This window comes from Adiantum capillus-veneris, chromosome 4 (assembly GCF_014529385.1).
Source record: "Adiantum capillus-veneris isolate H3 chromosome 4, ASM1452938v2, whole genome shotgun sequence".
Taxonomy (NCBI): domain Eukaryota; kingdom Viridiplantae; phylum Streptophyta; class Polypodiopsida; order Polypodiales; family Pteridaceae; genus Adiantum; species Adiantum capillus-veneris.
The window spans coordinates 9,721,613-9,741,515 of NC_140934.1; the positions used below are offsets into that span (position 1 = coordinate 9,721,613).

A 19,903-nucleotide genomic window follows, 5' to 3' on the forward strand; every position below is an offset into this window, starting at 1 on the left:
TTTTTGTAATGGATGTGACTGATGACCCTTCCTAACCGGCTAAAATTGCAAAATCCTATTCCGACCTTACCTTGAAGAAAATATTTTGGCAAACTTTCACAAATTTTACCATGAACATCATACAAATGCTTCTTAACAACTGGTAGAGTTTAAAACGTGCCTTCGGTTAGTCAAAAACATTTTGGCAAACCCTGCTCTCAACCCTAATCGCCACCGACCGCGGGCCCACCCCTTGTAGTTTACTCTTGAGATGTTTAAATAGTCAAAAAACACAACCCAAAAAAGAAAAGAAACGATAGGCCTATGGTCAGTACCGTTTGGGCAGACCAGTCATCGAGCGATTCTTCGTTGGCCACCTTCAACACTACATCAACAGCTCAAGCCAGGAGGAAGAGGACGACGAGCGAGGTCAAAGAAACAAAAGAAGGAAGAGAATGGCGAAATCTAGAGTTCTGTACGCTCTTCTTTCTTTCGTCATCATGGGCATGAGTATCGGTACGTACTTTCTTTCCCTTCTCTGCCTTTTTTGGGAGCTCAGCACAGAAAACATGGCATTGAGCTTTATGCGTACTTATCTTCCTCGCACCTTCCCTGTTTAAAAGTAAATGCGCATGTAGCCAACAAGACAGATCGTTTTAAGTCTGGTGTACTGAGAGCTTAAATCACTCCTGCACTAAATGGTTTTGGAGGAAAACTTTTTAGAGTTGTGGCATTATCATGAAAATTTTTCTTTGTGGAACAGTGCTTCATCTACAATTTTTTTTTCCGGGGTAGGTTGCAACACTCATGGTCTAAGTTGAGGATTTGAAAGCTGCCATTGGTGCTTTTTTCAAAGTAATAAATTTTGTGTCTCGTTTATATGATATTTTAGAGAGACTTTATAAAACCATAATTTCTGTCGGTAACATAGAGGTGGGAAAACTTGGTCATCAACTATTTTATATCGAACAAAATCTCAGGTGCAGTAGGTTTATTTCCTCAAAAAAATTTGTAATTCGAAGTCTGACCTCTAAAGGCATGGACATGCCATTATAATCAAGTTAATTTGTGCATTATGTGGGGATTTTATTTGCAGGGGCAGTCCTTCAATTTGCTCTTTTCAGGCGGCTCGAAGATTCGACTGGTATTGCCCCTCACATCTATTTTTTGGCTGACTGTAAGACATCAATCACTTTTTAAGCTTCAGAGTTCAGCCGCTCTAAATTCTTGGGGCTGCTGCCATTCAAGTGCTGTGTGGGTATTATCTCAAACGTCATGTGCTGGTCCCCCTCTCCATTGCACCATAAATGCTTTGGTTTCAACACCACATACATATGCGCAGCTTCACCTTTCAAGATGACTTGTGAGGCAGTTAAGGCAGATGACAATCTTAGCTGAACATGTGATTAGTCTAGTTCCCGAGTGAGTTATGACCAATGACAAGCTAAATCACAGCAGCATACTGCCTACCCTCACTTATATGATATATTGCATGGGCAAAGCAATGTACCATATAAAGTAAGGACTGACCTGCTAAAAGAGCTGCTTGAGTGAAGGTGGGAACTACTCACTTGATCTCGGCAACGTATGGCCTACTCACTGGTATCATCACTTGTATATATATATCTGTATGTGTGTGTGTGTGTATACCTAGGTGCTTTAGAGAGGGTGTGAACTACTTAGTTCAATAGGGATAGTACAAGAAATGTATGTCCTATAACTGCAAGATAAGCCATCATTACATCTCTCACTTCTCTGTTTACAAGCTAACTTTGTGGTGTGAGAAAGGTAAGCTGGTTTTGTGCAGTTTTCCAGGAGTTGTATGACCAAGTAGCCTGTTTATTTCAGTCGTGCATGCGATTATGGTTGATTTGCAGTAAGTCGAATTTATTTGCAGGGACTTTTACTCTTGTCCAGGTGTTTTTTTGTGGGAGAATGACGCTGATGCACGAGTTTTGCGTGTAGGGCTAGTAAGTGTCCTGACTTGTCAAGATAGTGTATATATTAACAGAGTGGCGGATGCAGTGTAGTCTTCTAGCTTGTTAAAATGTATTTAGAGGTAGGAGCATAATGAGCCATGTGTATGATAGTTTTAAAACTCACAAGGTGATTCACTTTTACCATGGTAGTCTTTAAGAGCTGTTTTGCCAGACCTTTGACCTTAGTTTACTGGATTCATGAGAAGGCTGGAGATCATGCTTATCTGTTCAACCTACTCTAGACAACAGGAAAATGCAGGGTGTTGCATTTAAGCCCACCAGTACAGGCAATGCTTTGAGACTTTCCTTGTTTTTTAAGTGAACTGCTTTGTTCCTCTGATGAAATTGCAAAGTGAGTTGCAAATCAGACAAGATGAAGCTTTCATGACCTTGGGTGATTGGAGTTTTTGCTTAGGAGATATTACAGATCCGGAATAAAGGCTCGTTTCAAAATTTTCTTGAAGCGATATAGTGCTTAAAGATGTATGTACATGCTCTTATCAACAATTGCACCATGCATGTGGCGGGGGAAGCTAGGCATGTTTGTAGTCTGCAAACAAGAGTTCTAGCCATGCATTTAAATGGGAGGTTGAGTTGGTTCTAGTTGTTGGCAATGGTTAAAAGAGATTCACAGAAACTCACACCCAAACAGCACTAGCTGGAACTACATTTTGGTCTGAATTGAGAAAAAGTTTAGTCACCTGACTTGCAAGTTGCAAGTAACTTTGGAGTAGCCTTGCAACAGGTAGAAGTGGCCAAATTGGTAGATAGCAGCTGATCAACAATCACACGTCCTTTCTTTATTTGGTACCTTCTTCTTCCTACCATTCATGGAGGGGCTACATATTGGAGGTCTTATTTATTGGGATCCCAAGTCATTGCTTTGTCTGTGGGACAGCAGGACATATGGTACCTGAATGCACCCAGCGCTCTCTGCCTCCTGAGCATATATAGCATGTCAAGAGTCTTCATACACTTCAATAGAAAAAGATTAGATGTTGAGAAAGCAAGGGAGGGAGAAACGAACAAAAGGAGGCGCAGAAGATTGAGGCAGCCAGTCGTGCTTTAGATTACACAGATTTACAGGTGTAGGCATCCCCCTCCTGGAATCCCACCTCCAAATATAACCTCTGTTTTGGCTGCTTTACCACCTATTTCTCCAAGCCTGGAGTATTTTCCCCCTCTTGATGCATCTAAAGCTGTTTGGTTCATAGAAGATGCCTTTCTCGTATAAAGGAGAAAGAAAGAAAGAAATCCTTATTAACGTCCTCTACAGGTGGAAGTCAACCTATAGGACCAATCAAGTACAACCATTATACATTCCACCTTGGGGTATCATGCCATGAACCTGTGGCCATATGGTGCTGATGAGAATGCTGGTAGGGCTATGTTCCTCTCCTCATGGGCCTCCACTCCTTTCGGAGGGGGATTGGATAAGGGAGTGTCTGCTCTACTATGGCTGATTAGATTAGACAGACCTGGAAGGGGGGTCTTCCCAAGAAGTATGTCGAGAGGGTGAGGCCTAGCTGGGCCGGGTGTGCACAACTCGCATTGGCTGTTGGTGGGGGCAAGAAGAAGAGTGAGGCGCGAGGTGGTAATGGAAGGCGTGCAATTGCTTTTGCGTGCGTTGGGGGACTGAAACCATGAGCCTTGTCTATGGCAGGGAAGTGCTGTAACCCCAGCCCTGCGAGATCCCCCTCACTGCTAGTTGCGGCCCCTTCTCAAGTGCCATAACCCTCCTTTTGTTGTGTTCTCTTGCTTATCACCTGCCGTGTCACGATTGTGACGTATTTTGTCTTTATATTACTTTGTATTACCTTCTTCACTTGATTCTTTTGCAGATATGAAGATGCACCAAATCCAAGACCCCGATTCTCCAAAGGATGTGTCTCTTCGCCCAAGAGTCGCACTGTTTGGCGAATAGCCATGCCTCGTCAGCGAATGGTTGCACCTTTACGTCGAAGGGTTGCAACTAGGGACACGACTAGGCCTAGAGTCATGTCTTTTGACCTATGGTCATGTCTTTTCAGTTTCTATATAAGAACGCCCTTGTAACACATTTCAATCAATCAAACACAGAGTCTTCTAAGTCTTATCTCTGAGTCAAGTTAAGTTTCTTAAGTCTTAATCATGAATTTAAGTACTTAATTAAGGATAAGTAACTAGAATCCTTACAGTGGTATCATTGCAAATTTTTTCCCCGGACCCGAGGGTTGTGAGCCTCTCACCCTTGCTGCTACGCGCTAACCCTCTCCCGACGTTGTATGGAAGCAAAAGAAAGATGGAATGCAATTTTTCTCCCGACGGTATGAGGTAACATTGGTATTTGTTTATTACCTACTACTAACTATATTGTAACAATGATGTGTGTGTGTGTGGCGTACCCAGAGAACCTTGTGCACCCTTTCATCGGGTTACACCTTTTGGCCCCTTTGTGCATGCATGCACCCTTTCATGCGAAAGGGCACTGACCTGGCAAGCGGTCGCTTCATCTCCCTTGGATTGCACCCTTTCGCATAGGGGTGTGTCTCTTCGCGGATGTAGCTCTCCCTTTGTTGGTGGCTGACTTATCTTTGCTTGCTGGCTGCTGCACATCAAAAGGGCATCTCTTTGTGAAAGGGCACAAGAGAAGGCACCCCTCCACTCAGGTGGCACCCTTCCCCCCAAGGGTTGCACACAGGGTGTGCCCCTTCGTGGCACCCTTCCCCACACACCCCGTGGGGCTGCAATTTCCACCCTGACAGTTGCTGGATTTCCACGTTCACTGGCTGCTGAATTTACTTGCGCTGAACCTCTTTGCGCTGGCTGCTGCCCCTTTGTAAAAATATTACGCTGGCTGTTTTGATGTTTCAGCCCAGCAGCGTTAACTTATTAAAACATAAAAAAAACAGCCCAAAGGTTGTATGCTTAAGTGGCCGCCCAAAATTGGTTGGCCTGCCCCAAATTTACCCACTGTGTGGGCACAACTTAATTCAGCCAGCAGCGTAAAAGAATAAAACATACCCAAGCAATGTCAAAATCTCACGCTGCCCCACCTTCCCCCCCTCCAGCGCTGGCTTTGTGTGTGCATCTCTTGCGCGCGGTACATTTCCCAGCCATGGCGGACGAACCTCTTCTATACTCGAAACTAGAACCATGGCGGACGAACCTCTTCTATACTCGGAACTAGAACCAGAGCCTCTCCCGGAACCGGAACCTCTCCCAAACCCGAACTTGTTCCCGCATTGGCACATGCAGAAGAGAGACCTCTTCCAAAACCGCTTCCACAACACCCATTACCGCTCCAAAGGCCAACCCCATACAACAAGAATACAGGTTGTATGCGACACATTGTCACGCCACAGTTCCAATTATTACCTCGAAGCAATCGGCATGGCCGAATCACAAGATGGCAACGACTCTGTTCCACGTGAGGACCTGATAGCAGTTCTCAAAGAGCAGATGGCCGCACTTTCGACAAGTCTCGCATCAATCAACATTCGCTTGGAGAAGATGCAGATGCAAACCTCTTCCCAAAGTCATTCTACTGCTTCTTGGACTACACGTGCTGCTTCTCTGCCAACGTCTTCCGATGCTTCAGTGGTCGACCAGGAAGAAGTGTAACCGGCCCATAGGGTGGTAGACGTTAGCTTTCATCCGATTCTTTAACACTTAACTTTACGACACAAAGCAATGACTTAAAAGAAACCTGTAACTGGGAATAGGATTACACTTCAAAACAAAAGCACAGCCAGGAAGCTAGAATGCCTCCAAGTAGACAGCGACACCGGTAGGCCCCAAAGGTTGGCGCCGCTTTCGGTATTTCTTTATTCTTTAACAGAGGGAATAAAAACTTGTGATTTCCTACAAGCTGCCCCGTATAATCCAGGCTGAATTGTACCTGTTCTGGCCTGATTTTGGCAGCATAACTGTACTAGGACGCTTCACAGTCAGTATCCCCATGCAATAGATGACTTTCCTAACGCATACGGACACTTTGCAAAACCTGGCGAGAATCTGCAGCACGCTGAATTCTCTGTTTTCTGCTCCGAAAATGCGCCAGATCACCTCTACAACGGTCCCCTCTCGTCCCCGAACCTCCTGGGGGTATTAGAGATTGTTTAGGGCCAAAACCCTAATCCTGCAAAAATACACAGCAGGCTGTAATTTACTGTTTCGGGCTCTATTTCGCGTGCCGGTCACATCCATAGCAAGTCCTCGAGCTCCCGCACCTGTAGGGCTACTTGCCCTTTGAATCGGACGAGATTTCGCACGTGAAACCTCTCTGAATTCACCTGTACTTGCGGGGGATTAGCCACTAGCTAATCCAGTACCTGTGCAAGAGGCTCTTGCCTCGGCAATCGCGCATGAACCCACACAACTGTACATTGGTCAAATGAGAAGCCCACTTGAGGGGCATAACATAACTGCTCGTAGGGGAGAGAGAGAGCAGTGCGTAGCGTGCACGGCATCACTCCTGGCACCGCACCGTACATAAGAGGGAAAGGAAGCACTCCATAGCTCTTAACCTGTGACTGAGACTTCAAAAATGAGCCTCCCAGCTATAAATTTAGCGCTACCTTCTCTTGCATGAGGAAAGTGCACAGAAATGTGCCACTTGGCGCGTTTACAAGCCATTTCCCGTTTCGGGGTTGCCGCCTGAAAATCTCCCGACCGGTTGTCCAATTGACTTCGCGGCAATGTAATAAAATGTTCCTCTTGTCACACCGGAGGTAATGACGCGAACACATTTTCAAGTCCAAAATAGCAGTTCCCTAAATTTTAGGAGATGCTTCCATGGCACTCACACTGGTCATTTGACCATCAATCACCACTGGAACCACATCAAAAAATGCAATGTCGGCCAGCTATCATGTGATTTACACTCGTAGCCCCATCGTGGCTAACCTTAGTCCATTTGTCCAACTTTAGTGCTCACTGGCCGTCCGGCCTAGACTCTCACTGTCTGCCTCACACCATGCAACTCGGGCATTGGCATTTCTAGAGGGGTGCTTTAAAACAAGTCAAATAAAATTCCCCCAAAAAGAAATCAACAAGTAAGGTTGCCACAGACTCGTGACATACCCCCCTCTTGAAATCACGAACGTCCTCGTTTGCATGAATATCAATCCATTAGTGTGTACAACACTTCATGGACACCGTATCATGGCTGTCAATCTTTTTGTGTGTACACACTTGGTCGACATGGTACGAGATATACATGCTCGTAGTTAACACTCTTGTGTATTCAGCACTTGTTAACTCATGTATCGTCTACCTGTGAGATTGTTCCATTGACATAGTGGATAGCTTTCACATTGTGCCACTGGCTTTAATAGAGTTCATAACTTTTAGTACACTTCGAATCCTTTCAAGCATAATGAACCAACAGTTTAAAAATGCGTCAACATGTACTCATTAGAAGCAATTGCTGTACTCTTGACAACCGACAAGACATACTTACTTCTATAGCACTGAACAGACTTTTGAACAAAACTTTTATTCTCCAAGGGGAATTGCAAAGCAGGGTACACTTCTATTGCACTAAATCCATAGATACATGAGAAGTGCTGGATCACCCCCCTCTACTGCAGGTCTCTTTCTTTTTGACCTTTGCTCTTCTTGAGTTGGAGAATACGTAGGTGGTAAACCAAAGGCTTCAAGGTAAAGTTGCAATACATTTAAGGTAAAGTTGCAATACATTTGGTGACTCTAACAGTTCACTCTCTTCCATCCACTTTGCATCCATAGGTAGATAGTTCTTGAACTTCACCAAATATCGCCTTATAACCGTGCCTTTGACTTTTCTTTCCTTGTGTGCCATGATTTGTTCTGGGACCAAAATTTCATCAAGCTCTTCAACTTCTGGCTGCTCCTCAACTGGCGTATCCTCTGGCACATCACCAATAAATGGTATGAGAAGACTCACGTGAAAGGCATTGTGAATCTTCCAGTTCTCAGGCAATTTCAGCCTATAACTGACGTCACTGATCTTCTCTGTTACTTGAAAAGGCCCATAGTAATGCATACTAAGCTTTGTAAAGAGACTTTCTTTACCTTTTCACTTTTTTAAGGGTGCCTTTTCAAACCGCAATAGTACCCATCACCAAGTGAAAACAACAATTCACGACGGTGGAGATCAACAACTTTCTTTTGCTTTGCCTGTGTCCTTTCAAGGGCATGCTTTATCTTCTGGTACATTTCATCCATATTATGTACATATAGATCTGCCTGAAAGATCTTTTCCTTGGTATGCAAAATGAGAGGAACTTTCACATGACCTTCGACAATTTCAAAAGGTGCTTTGCCCGTTGAAGAGTGCACCGTATTATTGTACGCATACTCAACCAACGGCAAATACTGCTCCCACTTCGCCTTGTGCTCTGACACATAGCACTTAAGCAAATCCAAGACAATAGAATTTGCCTCTTCTGACTGTCCATCTGTCTGTGGATGAAACGACGATGAGAACTTAAGCGTAGTGCCCATATTCTCAAATATGCCTCTCTAGAATAGACTTGTCATCCGTGGGTCACGGTATCTGACAATCGACTGTGGCATACCATGGTACTTAAAAATATTGCACATAAAGGGACGTGCCATCTGATCTTGTTTTATCTTCTTCCTAATAGGAATGAAACGAGCTTGCTTGCTGAATCTGCAAATAATGGTCCAGATTCTATCATTCCCTGTCTGTGTTCTTGGAAGATCAAAGATAAAATCCATAGCTATGCTTTCCATGGTTTATTTGGAATCGGCAATGGCTATAACAGCCCTGGTGCCTTTTGCCTGTCAAACTTGACCTTTTGGCAAATCATGCATGCTCGCACAAAGGCATCCACATCTCTCCTCAAGGTAGGCCAATAAAAGAATGTCTCAACCGCTTTCACTGTAGCATCTATACCATGATGCCTTGCATACGGTGGGACATGACTCTCTACCATGACCTTATGTCGCAATGGCCTAGTGACACAGAGTCTGCCATGCATCATCATAAAACCATCTATGAGGAGGTAGTGCTCACATGTTGTCCTTCATGTACCTGTTCGAAGATCCTTGCAAAATCTTCGTCATTCGCATACTGGCCCTTCATGTCATCAAACTCATGATGATAAGGAATTGACAGAGCTGAAATTTGTGGCTTTCTTGATAATGCATTAGCCACAACATTCTTCTTGCCTTCCACATGCACAATCTGGAAATGAAACATGGAAAGAATGCTTGCCCATCGCATATGCTTTTCCGATAGCTTTGACTGTGTCAAAAAGTATCGCAAGGTCTGATGATCCGTTTGGACAACAAAATCAACACCTAGCAGATAGTGTTTCCAACTTAAGAGCGCATGAATCACAACTAGTAACTCTTTTTCATAGACTTGCATGGTCATCTCTGGCCCTTGCAAGATTCTGCTCTCATAGGCTACTACAGTCTACCTGCCATCTTGCATTAGCACTGCACCAATGCTACTGCCACAAGCGTCACACTGGACCACAAATGACTTCCTGAGATCTGGCAAAACAATGACTGGATTTGAAGTCATCTTTTCCTTTAAGAGATTAAAAGCTGAAATCTCTTTTTGGGTCCATCTGAAAGTGACCTCTTTCTTTTGCAAAGCATGTAAAGGTGAAGCAATCTCTGCAAAGTTGCGAATGAATCTTCTGTAGTAAGAACATAGCCCTAAGAAGCTACGGACATCGTGCACAATCCTTAAAGCTGGCCATGTCTTGATTGCTTCCACTGTCACAAAGTGATGACGTGGCGGACAACATAAACCCTAATTTCTGCGAGAAACCCTAAAATTCCTGCAAACCCTAGTTTCTGCGAGAAACCCTAATTTCCGGAAATCGTGGAGGTTAAAAAAAAAAATAAATTTTTTTTTGGGGAAATTTTGAGCGACGCAAATCTCTGCTTTTTGCTATGATTTGGGAGAAAGAGAGAGAAAAAGAGAACTTGCTTTTTACTGGCTCTCATTGAGAGAGAGAATCTGCTTTTGCTTTCAAGCTTTTAGGGCTCTGCTTTTGGGCATCCCTTGTAACCTTTAAATAAGTGGTGAGGGTCTCACTTCTCAGAGCATCTGGACGCAGAGTCTGAGAGTGAAACCGTAACCGCTCTCTTGTACTTGGATGATTGATTAATATAAAAAGAAATACCGAAAGGGGTGCCAGTCTTTGGGGCCAATATCTCTAGGCACGGAACTCCGCTGGGCCAATGTACATCTATTGTGATCTGTGACTCGTTTTGAAGTGGTTATTTGGTGCTGTCGCGGTTACGGTGGTATCCGAGCACAGCCGATTTCTCTTCTACGGGAAATCCGATCCCCAATTAATTTTTCCGCGGCACCTATGGCTTCACGCAAGGATCAGTCGACTCCCTCTGCATCTGGAGATGCGGGTTGGGATCACAACGAAGATTCAGGCAGAGAGTATGGCCCGTCTCGGCCTACTCAGGCGGAGAGACAAGAGATGGAGCATCGTCAATTAATCGGCGATGCAACGAAGATGATGCTCAGTTTTGCGAAGGATCCGAAATTGGCAAAATATATGAGCGAGACTTCTTTTAAGGAAGTGCATGAACAGTGGCAGAAAACCACTACACCACCACTGAAACCCGCTCTCAAGAAACTTTCTGATCACAAAGAGTATTCAGAGAAGGAATTACAAGAGGTGGTTGATGCACGGATTGCTTAGCTTTTTGACGCGCAAAAGAAAGCCAAAAAGCACGGCAAAAAGCAGAAGAAAAACACTGACTTTTCGGGATATTTGGGTCGTCAGTCGACATTTGACAAGGCAAAGAAACAGATGAAGCGTGTTCGATTTGAAGGAGTACCCAGTTCTTCTTCTTCTTCTGACAGTTCTTCTAGCTCCTCGGATTCGAGCGAAGAAGGCAGAAAAGGTAAAAAGCGAAGCAAGAAGCAACGCTTCGGAAAGGGCAAGAGAAAGGCAAAGAAGTCTAAATCTCGCCCAGAGACTGACAGTTCTACTGAGGACTCGTCTACAGACAGCTCAGACTCTGATGACGGAAACTTTTATGCGAACAAGAAGAATTTTTATAAAGCCAATTAGTATGACTTTCTGGAAGATAAAAGCAAGAAAGTTCGAGAGTTTAAGGAAGGTGGACAGTCAATTAAATTTGACACTTTCTCAGGATACTCAGATGCTTCGAAGGCTTTGTCTTTTATACAGTAGTTTGACATCGCTTTCGCGGGAGGACGCTACTCAGAGCACTCCAAGATTCGGAGAGCTGCCTCTTGCTCTAAAGGGAATGCTCGCACTTGGTGGTCCACTCTTCTCTTAAACAAGATTGCGCCAGTTAAATGGCTGAAATTTAAGCAGCTTTTTATTTCTTCTTGGTTGACGCAAGAATATGAACGAGATGTACGAGCTGCTTGGAACCACCTTCGGATGACCAAGAAAGATACAATCAATGCTTATTGTGAAAGATTCTGAAGCTCTTTTCTACCCGCTTCTTCATTCAAGAAGATCTCGTTCAGAGAACAAATTGAGCCGTTCACCTTGGGTCTACCTACAGAGATCCGAGATCACTGCTTGGAACAGAAGTCAGCTTCTATTCAGGAGTTGATGAGTCATGTGAAGCGGGGCTTTGCCATTCACTTTGGCAGTCTGACCTACCCCACATATGAGGCCATGACACAACGAGCCAAACAGACTTCTGGGAATGAAAGTAGAAAGAAAAAGAGCAACCCAGAGAAAAAGGATGCACGACTCAACCTTACTCCTGAGGAGAGAGCTCGCTTCATCAGAGAGAGGAAGTGCTTTGGATGCGGGGAACATGGACATATCTCCGCGAAGTGCCCTAAAAAGGCACAGAAAGAACAGAATGATAAAGACGACGACAGGCCTGAGAGTTCGAGAGCAGCTGAGGAAGGTGGCAGAAAAGGCAGATAGAAAAACAAAAGTGGTACCACATGGCGTGGAACCTGCACCGAATCTAATGAATGAAAGTACAAACTTTGCCGCTTTTGGGGCAAAGTGAAGGATCAGGAAGCTCTTTTGAAGGAGCCAAGGCCAACTTCTTTTCACTTGGAATTGGCGGCTCGATTTGGAATTACGCCTGACAGACTGACGCCACAGGCGGAGGTAGTTCGACTGGCACCCAGATGGGATGTTGCCATTACACCGAGCATTGGCAAACTTCGTTTGCAATGACAGGGGTGTTCAGGGCACGTGAGTGACGTTCTACTCGGAATCCCTTGGTACCACCAGAACTACGTCGTGGTTGACTACCGGGCCGAGAATGCGACTTTGACAAATGAAGGGCTCAGAGATTGTACTTAATGAACTTCAGTTTCTTTACTCATTCTTTTGGGAGAGAATTGAACGATGGATAAAGGTTGAATATGTTTTGACCTCAACAAAAGAACGCCAAGATTTTTCTCCACACTCATGCCGATTGCTTTTTAGAGGGCCTGAAGATCAGACCATTGACTTGATATCTGGAAGCACGTCACCGAATCGGCCACCTTACCGTGTGAGCGGAGTACAGAATGAAAAGATTATGAACCCTGTGAAAGATCTCTTGGAAAAGGGTCTTGTCAAGCCTAGTACTTCACCGTATTGCTCTCCAGTGTTGTTGGTTTTGAAGAGACGGATCTTGGAGAATGTGCATCGATTATAGCACTCTCAACGAAATCACCATCAAGAACAGATATCCGATTCCTAGGATCGATGATATACTCGACAGGTTACAGGGATCCTCGTGCTTTAGCAGGATTGACTTGAAGAGTGGATATCATCAGATCAGGATAGCGCCAGGAGATGTCTACAAGACAGCTTTTCGGACGACTTTTGGGTTATTTGAGTTTTTGGTGATGCCTTTTGGCTTAACCAATGCTCCTGCGATATTTAAGCGGATGATGGACATGATTTTTCGAGAGTACAGGCTATTTGTTGGCACTTTCTTTGACGACATCATTGTTTTCTCCAAGAATGAGGCAGAACACAGAGATAATCTGCTTCAAGTCTTTCAGGCATTACGAGATCACACGTTAGAGATTAATGCAAAGAAAAGTGAATTTTTCCTACCACAAATACACTTTTTGGGACACATTGTGTCAGCAGGAGTGCAAATGGACCTGGCCAAGATAGAGACTATACGTGATTGGCCCAATTTGAGGAATGTCCATGAAGTTAGAAGCTTCTTGGGATAGTGTTCGTACTACAGGCAGTTCATACGAAAGTTTGCAAAGGTTGCTTCCCCTTTGCATATCTTGACATAGAAAGGAGTACCTTTCTCGTGGGGATCCACAGAGGTGACTGCCTTTCAGACCTTGAAAGAGAAATTGACTACAAGACCTATTTTGACTTTGTTGGACTTGCAGAAGTCATTTGAAGTATATTGTGATGCTTGTGGTCGTAGTCTGGGTGCGGTCTTGATGCAAGAAGGCCATGTCATTGCTTACGAGAGCCGATTGTTCTCTAGGCCGGAGATGACAGCAGAGATTTATGAGAAAAAGCTTTTGGTGGTTATCCATGCTCTTACTTAGTGGTGGCATTACCTACTCGGAGCGGATTTTACTGCCTTCACAGACCATCAGAGTTTGCGCTACTTCTTGCCACAGAAGCAGTTGTTGGAAAAGCAGATGCGGTGGGTGAACATCTTGTCATAGTTTCACTTCTAGATTGTCCATGTGCAAGGACAGAAGAATGTGGTGGCAGATGCTTTGTCTCGGAAGCCGTTGGTTCTGGCTATTTCCGCGATACATCATAGGAGCTTTGAGTATATGGTCGATCAGTATGCCACAGATACAGATTTTGCAGATATTTTCACACGGCTACGGGATGGGGAGACAATAGCTGGATACTCCCTTCGGGAAGGCTACTTGATGAAAAAGACTATGTTGTGCGTTACACAACCGTTGAGGGAAAAGGTTATGACTGAATGTCACTGTCCACCTTTTACGAGTCACCGCGGCATTGCTACCACCATGAAGGGGGTAGAGAGATACTTCTTTGGGCCGAGACTCAAAAAGGATGTGGAAGAGTTTGTGCGCAGTTGCTTAGTATGCTAGAAGGCCAATTTTGACAGGCATAAGGCACAGGGATTGTTAAAGCCTTTACCCATACCCACCCGCCCTTGGGACAGTATTGAAATGGATTTCATTTTTGATCTCCCAATTACACAGAATAATCACGATGATTTTCCGATTACATGGCACGTCTGAGACGATTGTCTCCGACAGAGACCCCAGATTTATGAGTTTGTTTTGGAAGGGAATTTGGGAGAACATTGGCACGCAGTTGCAGTTCTCGTCATCGTTCCACTTGCAGACTGACGGTCAATCTGAGATTGCCAATTCAATGGTTTTAGATTGCCAACTGCAGACTGACGGTCAATCTGAGATTGCCAACTCAATGGGAAAGGAACTTACCTTTGGTGGAATTTGCCTACAATAACACGATACACTCTTCGACGGGGAAGACACCATGCGAGATTGTTGAAAGTGCTACGAAGGTTCCATCCTTCGTGAGCACGAAAGATTAGATATTTGAAGCGGATGAATATTCGCGAGATTTGGATACGGCTTTTGCCAAGGTTCGGAGACTTTGCAGGAGTCTCAAGAACGACACAAAAAGGCAGCGGATCGCCATCGTCGCGACTTGAAATTGAAGGAGGATGATTGGGTGCTCTTACGTTTTGAGAAGGCACGCCCACGAAAGAAAAAGGGAAAGGAGAGGCTTTTTCCAAAGCTTAGTATGCGATACTACGGACCTTTCCAGATCACTGACAAAATAAATGATGTCTCCTTTCGATTGAAACTGCCAGATACTTGGAGGATTCACAATGCATTGCATGTGAGTCTCTTGAAACCTGTTAAGGGTGATGGTGCCTGATGATGGGGAGCTTGATGAGCAACCCAAAGTGGAAGAAAACGAGATCCTTGTTCCTGAACAGATTTTGGCACATAACGATACGAAGAAAGGTAAAGTCCAAAGGCGGTTCTTGGTTAAGTTCAAGAACTTTCATGCATTTGATGCGAAGCGGATGGAGAAGGAGGACCTAGCAGATACTCCTCAGATTGTGAAACTTTACCTCGATGTTTTCGTTTAGCATAGTCTACTCCAAACGGAACCCCGAAACTCAGCTTGGCCGGAGATCTAGTGCAGTGGGATGCACAAGAGGGGAGTCACTCCGCTCCTTTGTCAACAGATGCCTTGATTTTGATACTAAAGTCACTGATGTCTCTTTGAGCTTCAGGGATACTGAGAGCTGACAGTATTCTGCTAGATGACTTATGAAATGGAATTCCTGATAATGATACTGATTTGTTCTTGACTTCTTTTGAGTGCAGGAACTGATAGACGAAATGACTGCAGCATTTTGGTCTACTTGATCTCGAATAGACAGGTTGCAATAGGGGTTAGTCAATCGGACATCGATGAGGTCTCGATTGGACCTAGATGTGATTGCTAGCTACATTGCCGATAAATCATGGTCTGAATGTTGAATGTCATGTGATGTCCTGTGATGTCTGGTGATGTCCTGTGATGTCGTGTGATGTGACTGTCGATTTTGTACATGTGCTAGATGTGTGTTCCTAGTACGTAGGTACTAACAGTCAATGTCTGCTAAGACGGTTTATGGCTTTTGTCGGTTTTGTAGGCGTAATCGCGGTCGATTACAATGCTTTCAAGAGGGGGGTATGTCACAAAGTCATGACGTGGCGGACAGCAGAAACCCTAATTTTTGCCAAAAACCCTAATTTCTGGAAATCGTTTTGGGAAATTTTGAGCGACGCAAATCTCAGCTTTTTGCTATGATTTGGAAGAAAGAGAGAGAAAAAGAGAACTTGCTTTTTACTGGCTCTCATTGAGAGAGAGAGAGAGAATCTGCTTTTGCTTTCAAGCTTTTGGGGCTCTGCTTTTGGGCATCCCTTGTAACCTTTAAATAAGTGGTGAGGGTCTCACTTCTCAGAGCATTTGGACGCAGAGTATGAGAGTGAAACCCTAACCGCTCTCTTGTACTTGGATGATTGATTAATATAAAAAGAAATACCGAAAGGGGCGCTAGTCTTTGGGGCCAATATCTCTAGGCACGGAACTCCGCCGGGCCAGTGTACATCTATTGTGATCTGTGACTTGTTTTGAAGTGGTTATTTGGTGCTGTCGCGGTTGATTCTTGACTTGGAGTGTCCAAGTCTGTTACATCCACCTTCGCAGGATCCATTCGAACACCATCCTTTGACACAATGTGTCCGAGAAAGTGGATCTCTTCCAAGAAGAACTCGCTTTTCTTGCTATTGATGAGCAATCTGTTCCTGCGTAACTCTTCGAACACAATGGTCAAGTGATGCCTATGCTCCTCTTCATTCTTCGAGTAGACTATCATGTCATCAAAGAATGTGCCAACAAAGTTCCGATATGGACGGAAGATCCTATCCATCATCCTATTGAACGTAGCAAGAGCATTCGTAAGACCAAATGGGATCACTAAGAACTGGTAGAGACTAAATGTCGTTCTAAATGCAGTATTGTGCACATCCTCAGGCCTAATTCGAATATGATGGTACCCACTTTTAAGGTCGATCCTGCTGAAAATCGCCGCACCCTCTAGGCGGTCAAGAATATCATCAATCCTTGGAGTAGGAAACCTATTCTTGATGGTATTCTTATTCAACGCACGGTAGTCAATACACATGCGCCACGAGCCATCCTTTTTTTATACTAAGAGCACTGGAGAGCAATAGGGTGACGAGCTAGGCTGAATCAACCCTTTCTCTAAGAGCTCCTCCACTTGGCTCATAATCTCTTTCCGCTACGCCTCACTAACCTGGTACCAAATCACATGATCCTCGGGCCTCCCCAGCAGTAGTTGAGATAGTAATGAATCAGAAAAACAGCCATTAAACTTTTGCAAAAATGCTAACCTGTCTTTATCTAACACAGATAAATTTGACTGGCAACTATCTGAAACATCACGTGCAAAAACCAAGTACGTAGAAAGATGATTCTTTACTACAGAAGTGATAGTAGAAGCAGATACAATAGGGACTGACTCTCCTTTTAGCTTTACATCCAAGCTGTGAGTTTTGCCCCTATGTTGTACAGTGATCGTTTTGTTGTAGGCATCCAAGACTCCATGCACTCGGAACATCCACGGGATCCCCAACAAGACATCACATCCTTCCAGCGGCATGATGTAGAACTCTTCTGTGTCCACATACGACTGAATATGCAGACGCAACTTTCCAATGATTGGAGTAACGCACTCTGAGTGGCCAGGACATGCCAATCTTGCCTCTGTGGTATACCCCATCTCTTCAGCTCTGATGCCCAGCTTCATAGCTAATTCTGGCGTGATAAAGTTCGCTTTGGCACCTGGATCAAAGAAGATAAGTGCTATCTGGTCTCTAACTTTACCTCCACGCTCTGCATAACTCACTGGCATCTGTCGCCCAACATGTCTGGCACTAAACCTGCCGAGGGCATAGGCTTCTTTCCTTTCCTGTCCTCTCCAAGACATGTCAATCTTGCCTCTCTGGTATACCCCATCTCTTCAGCTCTGATGCCCAGCTTCATAGCTAATTCTGGCGTGATAAAGTTCGCTTTGGCACCTGGATCAAAGAAGATAAGTGCTATCTGGTCTCTAACTTTACCCCCACGCTCTGCATAACTCACTGGCATCTGTCGCCCAACATGTCTGGCACTAAACCTGCCGAGGGCATAGGCTTCTTTCCTTTCCTGTCCTCTTTGTCTTTTGAGTCAGCTGGCCTTTTCTTTTGTGGACAGTTGGTTGCAAAATGACCAGTCTGTTCGCATATAAAGCACTTGTTTTCAGCCATCAAGACCTTCTTTTCCTCGGGTGTCTTACGCATAAAAGGCTTCCTTTTTTGCTTCCTTGTCTGCGCTCTAGAAGTCTCGGCTGAACCTTTGCCTTTATTGAACCTAGCTGGCCCCTGGGACGCTTCAAGAGCCGCTCTCGTAAAGGGTTGCTTTGCTGAATTTTTCTTTTGTTGCCCTCCTTTCTCATTGCTCGAAAACCCACTGTCTTCTCCTTTCAACAAGGCAAGACCAGTGTTAGCAACTTCCATAAGCTGAGCGAGGGTAGCCACTTTGTTCTTGGTACAGTAATTGCGAAGCCCTTTAGGCAACCCACAAAAGTACTTCTCTATCTGCACTGTCAATGGCACAAACCTGTAGGAGGTCACTGAGAGTAACGCTTTACAGAACCTCCTATTGTACTCCAGCAAGCTCTTGCATGTAGCCGAAGTAAGTTGGTGCCAATCTATCATGACGTGGGCTTCAAATTCATTCGACAGCCAAGCAGATGCAAACATTTGCTTGAAGTAAACCCAAGTGGCGGGTGCTTGTCCTTGCATTAACAATGTCGTCCACCATGTGAGCGCATTGTCCTTTAAGAAAGTGGCAGCTTTTCTTACTTTAGAGGCTTTTATAAAATTCCCTCCTGCATAAGCTGTATCAAACTGCTGGAGGAAAGGAAGAGCCTTTGCTTTATCCTCGAAGCCACTAAAGGTGCTGAACTTCACAGCTGCACCTCCTTTGTATGGTTTTGGCTTCTCTATTGGCTCCAAATTGTCATAGGGAAGCTTTTGCAGCATGGGCACTATAGTAGGGACCATCTGTGCCCCTTGGCCATTGAGATTCTGCATCAAAGGTGCCATACCTGGCTGCTGTCCAGAAAAACCAGCCATGCCAAAATTGACCCGTGGCACCCCAAACTGGCCCTGATTGCTCTGAAAGCCTTGCTGCATGCCAATGTTACCATACATGGGGTTTGGCGTCATGCCATGCATACCCCCAAACACTGTTCTAGGCATGTACTGCTGGTTTCAAGGCCCATAACCAGCCATACATTGGAACACGGATCCACCCCCAAAATACCCAAGATGTACCGTGGGTGGTGGAAAAACCTGACGCATTGCTTGGAGACTGGTTCCCTGTCCATTCAATGCAACATTTTGACCCTGAAAGGTGGCGGGCTGAACTGGCAAAACCTGCGGAGTAGGGATCCTCGCCACCTGTTCATGGACAGGAGGGACTTGTCTAGGAGCCTGACGTGACTCCGCAACATGTGAACGCTCTCTATCCTGCTTAGTCGCATGGGGGACCTGGGCTTGAGCCTCAACGGGCTCTATACACTGAGGGCATTCCCTTGCCTGCTGTGACTTTAATGGTGCTTGCAGATAATCAATAAACGTGGGATTCTGCACCAACTGAGTGAAGACATTCACAACAGCAACTAATTGTGTCTTGAACGCATCCTCTTCCAAGTGCCCAGTCATGAACCCTTGAACTTGTTCACGCTGTGCATTCACGAACAAAAGGCGTAGACAGTGGCGGTCGTGAACTCTCGCCAACTTCATGCTGTAAAGGAATAGCCTGTCTCCCTGGGAAAAGGATCCCTCTTCTCTAGCATTGTCTGTCTTGTCAGCCGTAGTGTAATTCCAAGTTCTTGTGCTTTGTGTCTTCGCCGCAAACCAGCCAAGGCTCACTTCTTAAGGAAAAAGTGATCTTATCTCGGCGACGGAACCATGTAACCGGCCCGTAGGGCGGTAGGTGTTAGCTTTCATCCGATTCTTTTACACTTAACTTTACCACACAAAGCAATGACTTAATAGGAACCTGTAACTGGGAATAGGATTACACCTCAAAACAAAAGCACAGCCAGGAAGCTAGAATGCTCCCAAGCAGACAGTGACACCTGTAGGCCCCAAAGGTTGGCGCCCCTTTCGGTATTTTTTAATTCTTTAACAGAGGGAATAAAAACCTGTGATTTCCTACAAGCTGCCCCGCATAATCCGGGCTGAATTGCACCTGTTCTGGCTTGATTTCGGCAACATAATTGTACTAGGACGCTTCACAGTCAGTATCCCCACGCAATAGATGACTTTCCCGACGCATACGGACACTTTGCAAAACCTGGCGAGAATCTGCAGCACGCTGAATTCTCTGTTTTCTGCTCCGAAAATGCGCTAGATCACCTCTACA

The 19,903-nt window shown here is 44.9% G+C and overlaps 1 protein-coding gene across 5 annotated transcripts in view; it reads left to right on the forward strand.

The window, feature by feature from the left end:
* The first annotated feature begins 263 nt into the window (after positions 1 to 263).
* The window catches only part of LOC147458681 (prolyl 4-hydroxylase 1), an 86,962-nt gene continuing 67,322 nt past the window's right edge, over positions 264 to 19,903 (forward strand). Inside the window, exons 1-3 of one of the 5 annotated variants that reach the window (XM_086510130.1) lie at positions 264 to 495; positions 1,076 to 1,123; positions 1,897 to 1,949. In XM_086510130.1, the coding sequence (XP_086366256.1) occupies positions 435 to 495; positions 1,076 to 1,123; positions 1,897 to 1,949 (162 nt within the window). In that variant the 5' untranslated portion in view covers positions 264 to 434. The remainder of the gene's footprint in view (positions 496 to 1,075; positions 1,124 to 1,896; positions 1,950 to 19,903) is intronic. The other 4 variants (XM_086510128.1, XM_086510127.1, XM_086510125.1 and 1 more) reach the window with 4 other exon arrangements.